This window comes from Raphanus sativus, unplaced genomic scaffold (genome assembly GCF_000801105.2).
Source record: "Raphanus sativus cultivar WK10039 unplaced genomic scaffold, ASM80110v3 Scaffold0123, whole genome shotgun sequence".
Lineage (NCBI taxonomy): Eukaryota > Viridiplantae > Streptophyta > Magnoliopsida > Brassicales > Brassicaceae > Raphanus > Raphanus sativus.
This window is the reverse complement of record NW_026615443.1, coordinates 1-15,885: the sequence shown is the minus strand read 5'-3', so window position 1 is coordinate 15,885 and position 15,885 is coordinate 1. Positions and strand designations below refer to the sequence as shown.

At 31.9% G+C, this 15,885-nt stretch overlaps 2 protein-coding genes across 2 annotated transcripts; one reads left to right on the top strand and one right to left on the bottom strand.

Moving 5' to 3' along the window:
* Nucleotides 1-6,477: 6,477 nt before the first annotated feature.
* LOC108833716 (vacuolar-processing enzyme delta-isozyme-like) lies at nt 6,478-8,280 on the top strand. Its single transcript, XM_056996090.1, has 6 exons — nt 6,478-6,665; nt 6,759-6,925; nt 7,009-7,156; nt 7,231-7,316; nt 7,411-7,470; nt 8,242-8,280. The coding sequence occupies exons 1-6, from the start codon at nt 6,488-6,490 to the stop codon at nt 8,278-8,280; spliced, it is 678 nt and encodes a 225-aa protein (XP_056852070.1). The 5' UTR covers nt 6,478-6,487.
* A 3,236-nt stretch (nt 8,281-11,516) lies between these two features.
* LOC108806097 (EH domain-containing protein 1) lies at nt 11,517-15,297 on the bottom strand. The gene is made up of 16 exons (XM_056996094.1): nt 15,139-15,297; nt 14,980-15,059; nt 14,845-14,913; nt 14,711-14,768; nt 14,567-14,622; nt 14,438-14,483; nt 14,022-14,083; nt 13,687-13,800; nt 13,462-13,564; nt 13,285-13,334; nt 12,941-13,069; nt 12,597-12,848; nt 12,427-12,506; nt 12,205-12,331; nt 11,987-12,130; nt 11,517-11,894 (listed from the first exon to the last, which is right to left on the bottom strand). Exons 1-16 carry the CDS (start codon nt 15,221-15,223, stop codon nt 11,709-11,711), a joined length of 1,641 nt encoding a protein of 546 aa, XP_056852074.1. The 5' UTR covers nt 15,224-15,297; the 3' UTR covers nt 11,517-11,708.
* Between the last annotated feature and the right edge of the window lie 588 nt (nt 15,298-15,885).

Sequence of the window (15,885 nt, the reverse complement as noted above, 5' to 3'; positions counted from 1 at the left end):
CCAATACGTACATATAATGGCCCACTAACCATTCATTTCAGGCCCGTTCAAAACACACAAAGCTCACGTGTGTCTCCAGCCCAATCACACAATACGTGAAAAGACATGCCATGTTAAATGATACGGTGTGTTCAAAGGCGTTGACACGTGTAGCAACATAAACAAACAATTTTTTAAGTTGGAATCCTACGTGGCGCAAGCAGGAGGCGCAAGCAGGAGAGAGCAAACCTGTTTATAATAATATAGATTTTAATATATTTTCTCTTTGAGAACATAATAATATAGATTTTAATATATATTTTCTACCATCATGGATGCATATCTGAATTATTTTATCTTCCTAGCAAGCGTGAAGGGCAAAATTGTCCATCTACTGAATATATGGTACAGAAATTTGGAATACATCACATCAGAGGTAGTTTTCTAATTCTGACACAATCTATGGATATTCTGTTAACTGCCTCTAAAAAAAATCAATGCTGGTCCCCCCCCTGTTTATATACAGTACACATTCAAGTACTTATCGGATACGGAGAAGAACTTTGGTGCATTATAGTTTCTTTTGGTGCATTATACTTTCTCTAGATAACTTTTAAAACATTAACATGAGATGAGTGCAGACTAGTATCTATGCTAATATACTTTTTTTTGTAAATTTTCTATGCTAATATATTTGTATGTCATATGGATGCAAACTAGAAGTTTTTAATGTTCTTTCGATGGTTTTGCATAATAAATTTATTTTTGGTGCAAACTAAAAAATGGTTTTGCATAAGTACTTGCAAATATAATATATTTTTGGTGCAAATATATAATATATATTTTTTGAAAAAGGGCTTGAATATCTAATATATTTATGCCACCATCTCGCATAATATATTCTTTTGACCCAACATAATATATTTGTAAGCTAAGAAGAAGTCCAAAAATTACAGCCCATACTAAACCTCTTTTTTGGCACAAGCCCACAACTAAACCTCCTAAATACCAAAAAAAACATAATAAACTCTTTAATTTTCTGTAACTTCGTATATTATATCCCCAATGAAATCGATTGCACTTCACAATGTTTTTGAAACAGTACCGATTCTTCATTCAGTCGTCTTAATTTAATGATTTTGATGGGCACTCCCCTCATATTGATGACCTCTATCTAAACGTATAAAACATAGCCTTCTCAATTTTATCGTCAAAACAAAAACCCTCCCAATGAGCCTCAGAAATCCAAATATAGCATCTTAAACCTATATGTATTGTTTATGTTGTCATTCTTACCGAAATATGAATTTTTTTTTTTTTTGGTAAAAATATGAATTTTGTTTTCATTTGATGGGATTTAAATTGGTAATGAACTAACCGTTGTGTGAACTAATATGTTGAAAAATACATGAGGGAATCATCCAGTTAGTGGTATATCCAAGATGGTTCAATTATCGCCGTCAATGACCGGCCATTAGTGTATGCATTTGATTATAGCTCTTTTGAGTTCTTGCTTTTAGTGGAAAACTCTAATAGTCACAAATTCTAATAATTAAGTTTTTTTTATATATTACATTATCTATCTTATTAAAACAGAAACATTCTATTGAACCTAACATTTATTTTGTCGGTTTTTAAATTAAATACACCTTTATACTTTACAGTTAAACCTACATTAAATCACTATTGTTACTTTCTTTATACTACTATCCATATATCCAAACAATATACTTATTTCTTTATACTACTATTAATGTTTCCAAACAATATATTTTTATACTACTATCAATGTTTCCAAACAATACAATAATTAATCTTAGTTATTTTATATCTATCATTTTCTCTTTAAAATTTTGTAGAAACATCATAATTTTATAAATTGCAAAATAATGAACTTTAAAATTTGGATTATAAAATTACAAATTATGAAACTATTACAATTTAAATCAAACTAGATTACATATTGGTCATCCATCAGTTTACTCGGTTAGTCTCGGGTTTTAGTAATTTTTTTAATAGGAATAATTTAAAAACCTAAATTGAATTGTCAGATCTCTCGATTAACCGGTATAATCACAATCGGGTTGAATTTAAAAACACTGATTTAAATGCAAAAATATTTTAAATACACACTCTTTAAAATTACCCAAATATTTATTAAATTATTAGTGAAATTTTTCATCATAAAATATTCCGCGTTTCCAAAGCGCGGGTCAAGATCTAGTCTTTCTTAAAACAAAAGGAGAGTTTAAACTGTTAGATATGTCAAACTCAAAACTACATTTGCATAAATGATCATCAAATGATGTCAAAAAATGATATTCAAATATTGAAAATAAGAAAGATGTATTTTACACAAACAACCACATACTTTAATACCACATGCAGGAACATAACTTATAAAAATCCACAACTATTCCCACTGATCCGAGAACAAATGTCCTTGGACAAATCTGCCTAATGCAAATAAGCGATTTAGAAAACCCCACAACAAAAACAAACATTGTTGTTGGTTTCCTCTTGAACAGGTAAACAACATAACACATGTTGAGTTTGAGATCAATGGTTAACTAAATGTACTATGACAAATAAATTTATTATGCAAAACCATTTTCTAAAATACTTAATTTAATACACACAAACTAATACTGGCCGCAACACTAAAAAGCGCTTCTACTTTGACACCACCATAAACGTCGTACAAGGCTTCGTATGGAGAAACAAACTAAATTCCCATACATGTAGTCAACTCTACTATACTCCAGATCACCAAACAAATACAACTCTGAGCAAGAACCAAAGATAAAACAACATAATTTTATGTATTCATTCTATCATTTTCGGTATTCAAACAATAAATTTCAATACAAATAAGCCATAACCATGATTCACGATCTAGTAACACGAAATAAAGAAAAAATAATAATCTAGCAACAAAACTAATTAACATTTCAAGGCAATTATTTCAATATCATGCGAAGTGCTTAAGCGTAACAACGTTATGCGTTACTTTTTACGTTCACATACTCAAACTCTTATACGCAAACAAGTGTTTCTAACCAATGACATCTATCTATCTATCTATATATATAAAGAAGGGTTGGTTATCTCCTGCTGACACATCAGCATCCAGCTAAATAATTCAAGCTTTGTCGCGTTGCCACGTGTCGAAGGCGGACAAAACTCAGCGTTTCATTTAACGCGTAACGTGATGGGCTTCCTTTGTGATTTCGTGTTTGGGCTCTGAGTCTGGTGTCTTTGTCCAGCCCGAGTAGAGGTGTTTCTCACTTTAACCCTAATTGCTCCATAGCATGTTTGGAGATCGTCTCTCCGTTCCTCCGACCACGGCGCATGACGTTTGAGTGTCCTTTTCCAGACTGAAACTGGCGGAAGTGTAACTTCATGTTTATTCCAATTAATTCCATCACCACTACGAGTCTTCAATGCGTCGTTCCTAACTCAGACGGTGTGAAATCTGTGTGAGTACTTCTCCTTCTGAACTCATCATCTCTTTCTATCTCTTTCAGTATACTTATTCGTGCTGTTATGGCTAACTCAATGTAAGTCCATTTCTTCGTGTTTTTTTAGATCTGTCTATAATTATCATGTCTTTTTTTTTCATTTCTTCATGTTTTTTTAAGATCTATGTTCGATCATTCCGTCAAATTTCTTATTGTTTTATTGACACTGATATATCTGATCCGTTCAGTCAACTATAATGCAAACCACCATCAACGCACACCGGCTTCCAAAATTCCGACCAAGACTTGCTGCCGGGTCGATTTATTCGATCTCTACATTTGACGTGGCTCGGTGTGCTCAGAACTTCAGGCTTACCGATTCCTCTTTACTGATCGTTTCATGGCTACAGTCAAACTGGAAAAGTAATAGTTATTCTGTTTTTTTTCTTTTTAAACTCTTTCCGAATGAATACATATTGTTTTCATATTTGAGCTAATTAGTTATTGTGACTGCAATAATTTCTGCTGCAACCCTGCAGTGATGTCTCTGTTACACTGAATCTATTCGACTCTCAAGCTGTTTTCGTCCCATAAAAGCTTGAAGGCTTGCGTGATGATCCAAAGGTGATAGTTGCCACAAACATAAATCCGAAGACGGCTGGAGGTATTATGTTGTTTTATCCCGTATAATGCTATCTGATATTATGGAAAATCACATTTGTGCAACTCTTTAGTATGCTGCGCAGGTCGTTTGTTTCTCAACGCAATGTCTGGTACTCATATTTACTTGGACAGCTGCAGGGGAATCTTGCTTCTACAAGTAAGCGTAGCTGTTATTGAATGTGTACGCGTACGATGAGAGGCTTAGATTGCTGACAGTCGTACTTTTTGTTCAAATTGGTGGCTAGGGACACTGGTCTTCCATCTGCAGCACCACTGCTAAGGGGATATGCAAAGGTTGAGCCTGTGACAATTCCTGAGCTCAATGATTTTATCATCACTGCCCTGTCACAGGTAATAAGGTCTACCGAGGTGGTGACTAGCTCTCATTAATAGCTATCCCGCTTCGTATATACATACATCTCATTAATTACATTTTAAATTTTTTTATTTCTCCTTAGCTATCGTGTTGAGATGGTTGTAGAGGATGATACTGCTGAAGGGACATTCATTTGTTTTGATGGTGAGATGACGAATCTACACAACCTTAGAGCAAGTGAAGCTGGTCGGCTGTTAGTAAGATATGCGTTTGACTCATTACATGGTTATCACATAATGGTCACTAGCTCATCTGTTAATTCCGTCTGACAACAAGGCCGAAGGAGTGAACCCTGAGGACTCTAAGATACCTCCGTTCATTGCAGACTTGCGTACACTTTCAAAGTCAGAGTCACTTCATATAACTTCACCGCCCATCATCAGACTTTCACCGTATCATGCATCATCAATGAGATTGACCATGCGCCAGCCCCCGACTTCGTCGAGAATGTAAGTAAAATGTCTATTACTCTGTTTCACTATTAACATAGACATGTATTTATAATACTCTGAGATGTAACAGGTGGATGATGACGATGATGATGACGATGACCCGGATGGCAGGCTAAGTCATGGATCACTTACATCCGGCAGTGGCGGTTGTGAGGCATCTAAGAGTACTGGAAAAAAGCCAGTTGGTGATGCGCATAAGACGGATGCCACGACTTCCAAGGTGGTCAAGAAGGCCTGTGTTGCTTGAGGTGGAGTTCCAGCAATTACGTTTTCATGCTCTGGATTTTAATAATGCATATGCTTTTTTCTTTACTTTCGCAACTTAGCTATCTATGTTTTTGATTTTTCTTTTCTGTTTTTTTTTCCTCTATGAATGTTCTGAGGTGGTTTAGCAGCCTCCTTAGATAGAGTTCTTTAATTTTGGTGATTTCTGTATTATGTGTCTTTGACTATCAGTCAAATTCGTATTTTAAGTATTTTATTTTCTATGTTTGGGAAAAAAATTTACTAGGTTCATGCAACTGTTTAATACTTATTAGTTCTAACATGGGGAGATCCGAATTTTTTTAATATTCTCTAATACCTAAAAGCACACCAACGTTTATATGCTTCATAAATTTATTGAAGAACTTGACCAAAAAATATATTGGTTTAGATTTATTCGACTTAAAGGTAGAGATATATTTATCCTTTTTAGCATTGAAATCTACGTATTATGATTTTAGAGTAATTATTGATTTGAATCTATTTTAATATCTTTAATTTATAGTGATACACTTTAAGGGATTGTTAATTTCATAGTAATATAATTTTCAAAAGTCCTGCTTAAATGAATGAGTGTTACTTAATCCAAAAATGTAGTACAGCCTTGGCTTCATATAAATTTATTTGAGAAAAGTTTGGATGATGTGGTTTATTTGATAAAAGTTTTAATAAAATGTGTGTAAACTTAAATAATCGATTTTAGAAAAAAAATTGTAAATCAATTCATTTTTCACATTATCTAAATCAATAGGTTTAAAATGTATAAAGAATGAAATATAATTCATAATTTATGTATTGAATTTCAACTGTAGTGACAAGTATTTTTATTTTACTTACTCTTATAATAAAAATATAACAAACACTAAAAATGTTAAATAATTACATTAATGAAAAAATAAAAGCTTTTTATTAATTTATCAATCCTTTGATTTCTAATAAGAACAACAGACACAATAATAAAAATTAAAATTGTTTAAAATTTAGAATAAACTGCATATTTTTACGCGTAGATGAAAATACAATATATCTTCTAATTGATTTTCGGCTGCTTAACAGATATTAATATATCATTTTTTCTGATACTATTTATGTGATAAAATATGATATTTTTGTAGTGTATCATACAAATCTCTTGCAAATACAAACTTGGAATACAAACTATAAAATCATATAAAATAATAGCCTAGATCACAAGTAAAGTATATTCCGGGCCGACACTAGTTTTCTCTATAAATGAGTGATATACCACGGTATTCAAGAATATTTACAAAGAGAAAAACAGAGTTCTGACAATGTCTTTTCTTGGCCACTTTCAACTTCTTGTTTTTCTTTATGCTCTGCTCCTTCTCTCAGCAGAATCTCGCAAAACACAAGTATTTCATGATACTGAATCTAATGACGATGGTGAAGCAGGCACAAGATGGGCTTTACTGGTGGCTGGATCGAAAGGATATGAAAACAACAGGCATCATATTTCTTTATTTTCATCTTTATAAAAAGTTATAAACGTAAGATAAGTCCTCGGGAGATTTCGTGAACTAAATCTACTGGTTTTGCTTTCACAGGCTGATATATGCCATGCATATCAACTACTGCGTAAAGGCGGTCTACAAGATGAAAATATCATTGTATTCATGTATGATGATATTGCCTTTAACCCTAAGAATCCTAGGAGTGGAGTTATCATTAACAGACCCGGTGGAGAGAATGTTTATCATGGAGTTCATAAGGTTATTGCTTTTCTTTGAGCATTTATATATACTTATAGATGAGGCCACACACTTAGATGTTGTTGATGTTTTTGTTTGCACAGGACTATACTGGTGGCGCTGTGAATGTGGACAACTTTTTCAGTGTGTTACTAGGAAACGAAAGTGGAGTCACAGGAGGAAGTGGAAAAGTTGTGAAAAGTGGTCCACTCATATACTATGCGGACCATGAGCTTACGGGTTCCTATGTGTGTTACCATCATTTCATATCTATGATGAAGATGTTTCTAGTGATATACTAATCTGTGGTTTCTTGATGTTCTCAGCAATGCCCACTGGTGACGGACTCTATGCAGAAGATTTCATCAAAGTTCTGGAGAAGATGAATATCCTAAAAAGATACAAAAAGATGGTATGCATTAATAACTCAAGTCTTTCATTACCATCCCTCTAGTATTTTTCTATATACTGTTCTGTTATTGAACCTTTGAAGTATGTTATGTCAGATGATATATATCGAAGCATGTGAGTTTGGGAGTATGTTTGATCACTTTTTGCATGTTTACGTGAGCATAAATCATGCCTATTTAGTGTTAAAAATAACAACCATTGTTAATGAATCATCTTTCATCATACTTCATTTTTTACTTTTTGCTTTACTTTGAAGTAAGTTTTGCTCAAATTTTACTTTATTTTTGCTTCAAAATGAAACAATCAACAATGTTACTTCAATTTTGAAGATATAATAATGTTCACATCTTTATTTTTTAAAGATGAACATTTTTAATTGTAAATTGGTTTTAAATTTTTACTTTCTTGTTTTTTTTCAAAATAAGTTACATACATTAATATTATCTAATTAGTTTCAGATTCTTAACTATTATTTTAATTTAATTAGATACTTATATTGAGGAACTTGAAACTATTCATTTATAAGAAACTTTAACTCGACTGAGAAGAATCAAAGATAATAAACTCATCTTTTATTTCAAAACACTTTTGTTAATCACTTAAAGGAAAATATATATTATGCTTTTAATAGAATATGATATTCTTTGTTGTTTATTCATGTTATCTTATAATTTTATTATGTAATAATGTTCAATTTTTAATATTAAATAATAACTGTGTTGAAATATTATGAAAACAAAACAATCGAGTTACATTTATAAACAAAAAAGTGAAATTTGTTATTACTGTATGAAGTATATAGGAGCACTTGCCAATATCTGCAATATAAGAGTGGATGTGAAGCAAATTGTTTCAGCTATTGAACAAGCTTTTTTTTTTGTCACGATGCTATTGAACAAGCTTGTGTTCACTAAAATGATGTGCAGTCAGTGGAAAATCTATCCGCACTAAAGGGTGTAAACTGACACCGTATAAATTACAAAATTTAATTATAATTACTGTGTGTATATCATCATATGAACCCTGTAAAATTGGCTTGATCATCATTATTGTGTTTTATTTATTACTAGTGGTATTCCGGCGCTACGCGCCGGATTCGTATGTTTTATTCTCTAATAAATTTAGAATTGATTTTTTTATCAAATTGATAGTGGTTAGTGATAATAATGTATTACTTTGTTTTGAAATTACTTAAATCAAAGAAAAATAGCATCAATGGTTTTCACTGATCGATTTAATTAAAATTGAATAAATAGCTGATAGTTACACTAAAGTAAATATAGTTGAACTTAAAATATAAATTAAATTCGATGTTCCAAAACAAAAACATGTAAATGCATGTGTTATGTTTTGTGATTATCTTGTTTGAATAAAGATAACAAATTATTTCATCATCATAAAGTAGTAACAATTCATACATGTGTATGTGTTGTCGATGTCATGGATGTGGCAATCTATTGGGGCTTCATTATGTATGTATTGGTTAAATATTTTTTCTTTGATAATGAATCCAGTCAATAGATTCTTAAACATGGTCCAGCATTGTTCAGACTTAAATTGACTATTTTCCCATATAAAATCAAATGGTAAGTGAATAATTTTTAGAGGTGGATGTTTGTTCTCACAATGTACATTTTGTTTTTGATCAAACAACATGCATTACTTAAAAATATTTTACACCCCAACTAAGGGTTGGTTACAACCAAAGAGGGAGCTGATTTTGGCACAGCTTCAGCCTCTCCATTAAAGATTAGAGAAATAACACTTCTCAAGTGTGTGCAAAGATTTTATTTATTTCGCTTAAAGCTTTCATGTTTATTTACATCTATGATGTGTTTTGGTTTTTATTTACCTTGTATTTATGACATTATACGATGTTAATTAAATGTTAATCATTTGTGTTGATATTTTATAAAAGAAACGAATCATTATATTTATTAAAGTAGAACCTCTCATAAGATTTTGTCCTTGATTTTGTAAAATAATTACAATGGCATGTCACTTACATTTTATGCATGTTAAAATTAATTAATATCAACCAAGCAATTAATTTAGAAAAAAATATTCCAAAGAATTTAATCATGTATCCCTATTGTTTATAATTCTTTTTCAAAACACATCACTATATTTATTATCCTAAAAAATATTTACAACAATTTTCTAGATACGTACCTACTATAAAAATTTGACGTAAGAGTCTTTTGAGAATATTATTGTTTTGCAGTTTAGAGTTTTTTATAAACACTAAACTAAACACAATTTATATTTTTATTAAAAATCATAATGAATAAATTATTAAGTTGAATATATTTTAAGAATGGAAATTCAGTACCTTAAATTGATATTATAAATATATCATAAATAGTAGAATATGTAAATAAATATTTTAACAAACAATCTATTAATGTGTATAAAATCTTTTAACTTAACATATCAATAACATTTTTTGGGAATATGTCAGAAAAAAATATATTCCTCAAATTGATTTTATTTTGATATTCACATGTGTAATTTTTTTTTGAAGATTTCTTATTTTATTTGAAATTTGTAAACATTTTTACGGGTGGACATGTAGTTGGTTTAAAAGTTGACATACATATGTTGTTAACTAATGTGATTAAAATATTTGTTATTGGTGTAGTACATAAGAATTGCTGCGTCTTGAAGAAACGATATGGCCTTCTAACATAAATTCAAGGTAGTGGGTCTGCAAAATTGGGCTCAATTCGAGAATATAATAAAAACCCATTTCGAATGTTATAGATTAGAAAACACCAAATGCCCATTTCGAATACAACACGAAACGCGTGAGTAATAAGAGGAATAAGTGACGCGCGAAACAAAAAAAAAGAGCATGACATACACAGCCGATCCAGCGTGCCGACACGTGTCTCCATTTGCCCTTCTCACCTAAGGTGTCGTGGATGGCTTGAGAGGGCAAATATATTAACTTTATTGTATTAGATTTCCCGATTACAACTCATAATATGTTTTTATTGCCGCTTTAAATGTTACTAATTGATATTTCCACACTCATGTACGGATATAAATATTTATAATAATATTTTTTTAATTTAAATAATTTTGTAATGTATAATTTATAATTAATAATATTTATGTATTTTAATTAGGTATGTGATTTTTAATATGTAATATCTAGTCAGTTTAATTATCGAATATTAAATTGCATCTACTTTTTTAAATTCAACCATGATTTTTCTTTTGTTCTAAATAGATTAAAATTTTGTTAATTTTGCTATATGCATTTAGGTTTGTTGCTATTTTATATATTTAAATATATTTTACTAAGATTATGTATAATATATTTTCAGAATCAAATAGACAAAATAAACTAGATAAATTGTTAAAGATATCACAATTTAAGTACCACTTTTCAAAAATATCACCGATTAAAAGATTTTATTTAGGTTTAGATTTAGTGATTATTGTTTAAAGTTTAATATTAAAGGGTCGGAATTAGATTTATAAATGTTCTCTAAATATTTTACTAATGTGAAACCAAAATAGAAGTTGAGGCTTTGAGCATTTTTAGAGACTTTAATGTATTCAACTGAGAGTTTCAGGTGATTTGTATTAAAATGACAAATCCACTGTTATTCAAACATGAATTTTAAAAACTCATTTAAAATCCACTTTTATTGAACTTGACATTTTGTAAAGTACTCTGAAATCCACTGTTATTGAAAATATTTTAAGTTGTGGGATTTTAAAGTTTTGAGGTGATTTTAAGGTATTTAGGTGGAGTTTCTTAGTTAAAAAAAATAAAACTCAAATCACATTGTTTTAGGTGATATTCTAGAGTAGTTTAACAAAAATCATCTAAATCTCTGCAACTTATTAAAATCATCTAAAACTCCATTTTAAAATCAAATCACGTCAAATGCTAAATTAAATACATCCCCTTGATTTTAGGAACGCCAGAGGTGTGATTGGTAAAAGTTACCGACTTTAGAAATTTTAGATGATTGTAAAATCCTTAAAACTTTGAAAGTCAAATCCCCAATCACAACCCAAGAACATGTTCGAGAATTTTTACAAAACGTCCTGGGAGATTCACAGAAAGGTGAAGGGTCACATATTTTAGATGATAGTCATCAGGAATAGCCTTCAGATCCTGCCTAAAATTCTTATATGAAAACAAATAAAGATTGATATGATGCTTACAATTACAGAGTTATGATGGCTTGATAACGATAATACTTTTATTTTGTGATATAATGATATACACCATTATCAAGTGAGTACTCTTTATGTGTCTTTACTGTTTACAAGTCTTTTCAAGAATACAAAATGTGCATTTATGCTCACAGGGGAAGGTTTAGGCCAAAAGTGAATGCATACTTAGGATTATAACAGTGACCCGTATGATATATTAATCATACGGGTTTCTGAAATTTTTCAAGAGCTCTGGAATATCATACCCCAACATATCATCAACAGTCTGCAACATTTTCGGCTTTAGCTTCTCAAACTTGTCGATGTTGTAACCACTTAGCACCTCCCTGAACTGCTCCACATTTGGGAAATCTCCTTTTGGTAAGTGATGCTCTCTTTGTACCTGTTTTCATGTCACAAATACACAAATTGGTATTAAGATTCTCAGAATCAGAAATGCGCATATTGAAAAGATCCTTTAGAGTCAACTTCAACCTTTCCGAAGACGTCTTCCAAGTTATCTATCAGTTTCTGTTGAGCTTTGGCTTTTCCCATTATGGCTGGCATCTCCTTCTTCAAATGGCTGATGATGCACGCATGTATCTTTGCAGCTCTTGCTCTTTTCACAAACTCGTTTATCTGTTATACCACAAAGAAGACTGTTAGATCCAATCCGAGGGGGAGGAAGTGAAAGAAGAAAGGTTCACACTCACTCGACGGTCACAAGCTTTCTTTGGAATGTCTTTCAGATCAGCGAGAAGGTCATCTTGCTCCTTTTCAAACAATTCTCTCCCAATTGGACCAGTTGCAGCTTCATTAATGGGTTTATCACTGAACGAACTGTAGCAGGCAAGCAAACAAGATCATCAAAACATAAACCTCAGTTTCAAACCGCTTTTTGTCTACCAACAAGTTGAAGAAACAGGTCCACTTACCCAATGTAGACACGGGCAACCTCAGGAGTATTGAGAACTTTCCCAAGTGACCACATGAGAGCACCATATACTCTCATTAGCTGTACAACATTCAGAGACAGAATCAGAACATGGAAAACAACCAAAGGAGCGTGTGAAAGAAGGAATCGATAAAAGATTGGGGCGTCAACCTGCTGAGTGTCCACTTGGTCAGCCTTATTCAGAACAACGCGGATCTTGTCGTCATGACCTCGTAAAGATGAAATAACCCGCTTGAACTCATCGCTCACATCCAGCTTGTGTGGATCGAACAGGAGGAGGATGAGATCACACTTAGAGGCGAACCATGATGTAACACCAGTGAAGTCATATGCTCGCTGTGTCCGTTGCTTTTCCCCTGATAAAACTCCAGGAGTGTCGACAAAAGTTACGTGCTCCAGCAGCTTCAATAAAGAGGAATGAATCAACAATTATCAGTAAATAAGAAAATATAAAAGATCAATCTCCATTGGGATGCATATGAGATTAGACATACAGGGTGAGGCATTTGAGAACATTCAAACTTCGACAAAAAGGCAGTCCCAAAAGTTGTAAGACCACTGAATGGCATATCTGCTTGAACCGCTACTGTGTTCCCTGGAATGCTTCTTTCATCAGGTCCAGACTGTGAAACACAATAAACAGATCGAAGGGTGACTTCGTGCAAGGTGAAAATGAAACAACCTAGCAACTATTGTTAACCACAGAGTTAAAACTTAATGTGTACTATTCCCCACGAAAACCAAATGTTTAGCAGGAGATGATGATGCATCATAGTTTTAAAGGGACTAATACGTCCTACCACAAATGAAAGCATCGGTAAACTACTAATTAACATACCATGACAACAACAAATCTGTCAGTAGTTGGTTCTGGTCCAATATGAGCTCCTGAAAAGTATGATAATTAATACGTTACAAGAATCTGTTTTATAGCTTAGCATTGACATGTTTGTATCTCTTTTTAAACAATGAAACTAATAAGTCCCAAAAGGAGGAGAGAGGATGGATAACTTGCCTGGATAACTAGATTTAAGCAAATGCTTAATGAATGTTGTTTTTCCTGTGGAGTACTGACCCAGAAGCATTACCATGGGTTTTGCATCGAAATCACTATTGGTCTAAGCAAAACACAAGTAATTAGTTCAATGATCAATATAGTTTCCAACTCAATAACATTCGGAACTTATATAACAACTATCTCGAATTAATACTATGAGAGTACCAATAAGCGATGACTTACCAACAAAGGGGATACAAAATCGTTGAACTGATAAGCAACTTCGAGTGGCTTCAGCTTCTGAATGTACAACCTCTTCAGGCCATCGACTATAGATGTTACGGAGGACAGCGAAATCTGAGAACAAGATACTCAGTTAACACAAAGAGTAGATGTAAATGAACTAAACCAGAAGTTAGCAGCTAAGAAAAAAAACTCGACTTTAACTCCACCAATAATTTTTTGGATACATAATAAAGAGTAGGTACGAAGAATGACCATCAAAATAGATATTACTAAATATGGTAAGGCAATAAATGGTTGGCGGTAAAATAGACTAAAGTTGGAGCAAAGCAAACCTTTTTTGAAGATTTTGAAGAGAACCAATGAGCTGTGAGTGATGCATCTGCAGAAGGACTACCTGAACAAATTAAAACCAACAAAATGAGGTGTAAAACTACTCCCTCTGTTTTTTAAAGATGTATGTTTTAGGAATTTTTTTTGTTTCAAAAAGATGTATTTTTCATATTTTCAATGTAATTTTTGTCAACTAATTATGAATAATTGTGAATCTCAAAAACATTAATTGCATTTCTTGAAATTTTATTGGTTTAGAAATATAGAAAATATAAAATAACAAAAAACTATGCACTAATAAGTAAATTTTAATATGTTTTATTAAAAAGTGTGAAAATCTCAAAACATGTATTATTTAAAAACAGAGAGAGTACAAAACATAAAACCGTTGGGTCTAGTATAACGAGATTCTTTGTACCATTCACAGTAAGATCACTGGACTTTGATGATGAATGCTTCTTCTTCTGCATTAATTACATACACGAACAAGTTGTAAGTAACATTTATTTAAACCTCGAAAAGGAAAAAAAGAAGGACCAATACTAACCGCCATTAATACACCAAGACCTTCCATAACAGGAGGATTCATATTCTTGAAGTCAACTGCAATAATACGCCAGATAATCTCTTTCAGAAACAAGCATACTAAAAATGAAAAAAACTCAATGCTTTAGTCGTCACCAATCCATACCGTCGCTATGAAGAACGTCGTGGGATATCTCATGTCCAGTTTGAGCCAAAGAAACGAGCTACAAAAACAAACAAATAGAAATAAAGACTATAAAGAGGCAATCAATAAGTAAATAAGTAATCATTGAACCAAACCTGCATAGCAACAATGAACTCCTTGAAACCAAGATACCCTTGCCTCTTTGCATCTGCAATTGCCCACACCTAATCAAGAAAGTGTAAGTGAACTTGTTTGTTTCAATCACTAATTAAAAACCAAATCCACTTTACCTGCTTCAACTCTGGTCGAGGCAAATTCGACATGGAGAAGAACTTGATCGCATCGTTACCAGTAATGCGTCCATCTCCATCTGCTCGTTACACACAAGTTGTTATTTGAATAAAAGCGAATCGGTAGATTGAAGAAGCAGAGTGGCAAGAGAGATAAACCTGAATCGGCGAATTCGAACCATTCCTTGTAGATCAGTTGATTCTCCTTTGAACACGAACCAGCTGCCACGGAATCGATCTCCATTCTCCGATTACGTAACACCCAGAGAGAGAGAAAGCGGGTTCTGAGAGAAAGAGAATTAGCAAGCAATGCGAGAATTACTGACTCCCCCTATATTTTCCATAAAGTTGCATATGTTACCCAATACTATTGACTTGATCGTAGTAGCCCCACTTTTAATAGAGAGGGAATTTTAAAGATGGGTCATCATTACTAAAAAAATCTTCTTTTTTTTTTTGCCAACATGTTAAAATCCCAAATACAGCTTCTTACACCTAAAACTAGGTTATAAAATTATATTTAATAATTGAAAATCAGTAACTATAACATATATATAACTAAATTTGTGTACGCACATAAGTAAAAAATAGACATTCTTATTTATTTACAATCGTTTTTCTACTTTATATGATATATAATTAAATTTAAATGATATTAACATATATAGTATATTTGTTGTATGGCTATCTATTAAACGATGTTTTTTATTCATATAATTTTATGATCATTTGTATCTTCTTGTAAAAAACATTAAATCAATGATGAGAAAAATTTCACTTTTGGATATTTAATAGTTTTAGAATCTATAAAATGTGTAAAGTTTAAAATTTAAATATTAGATTCACTGTGTTTTCAAATCTTTTATAAAAAGAAAATCTTGTTTATAGAGAATTTTGAAATTAAAA

Excerpts from the sequence above, each read along its gene's own strand:
- LOC108806097 (XM_056996094.1), bottom strand. The coding sequence starts at position 15,223 with ATGGAGATCGATTCCGTGGCAGCTGGTTCGTGTTCAAAGGAGAATCAA. Across the intron at positions 14,914-14,979 it reads CTCGACCAGAGTTGAAGCAG|GTGTGGGCAATTGCAGATGC; the intron begins GTAAAGTGGATT and ends TTTCTTGATTAG. Across the intron at positions 13,335-13,461 it reads GCTTAAATCTAGTTATCCAG|GAGCTCATATTGGACCAGAA; the intron begins GCAAGTTATCCA and ends CATACTTTTCAG.
- LOC108833716 (XM_056996090.1), top strand. The coding sequence starts at position 6,488 with ATGTCTTTTCTTGGCCACTTTCAACTTCTTGTTTTTCTTTATGCTCTG. Across the intron at positions 6,926-7,008 it reads TTTATCATGGAGTTCATAAG|GACTATACTGGTGGCGCTGT; the intron begins GTTATTGCTTTT and ends TTGTTTGCACAG. Across the intron at positions 7,157-7,230 it reads GCTTACGGGTTCCTATGTGT|CAATGCCCACTGGTGACGGA; the intron begins GTTACCATCATT and ends TGATGTTCTCAG.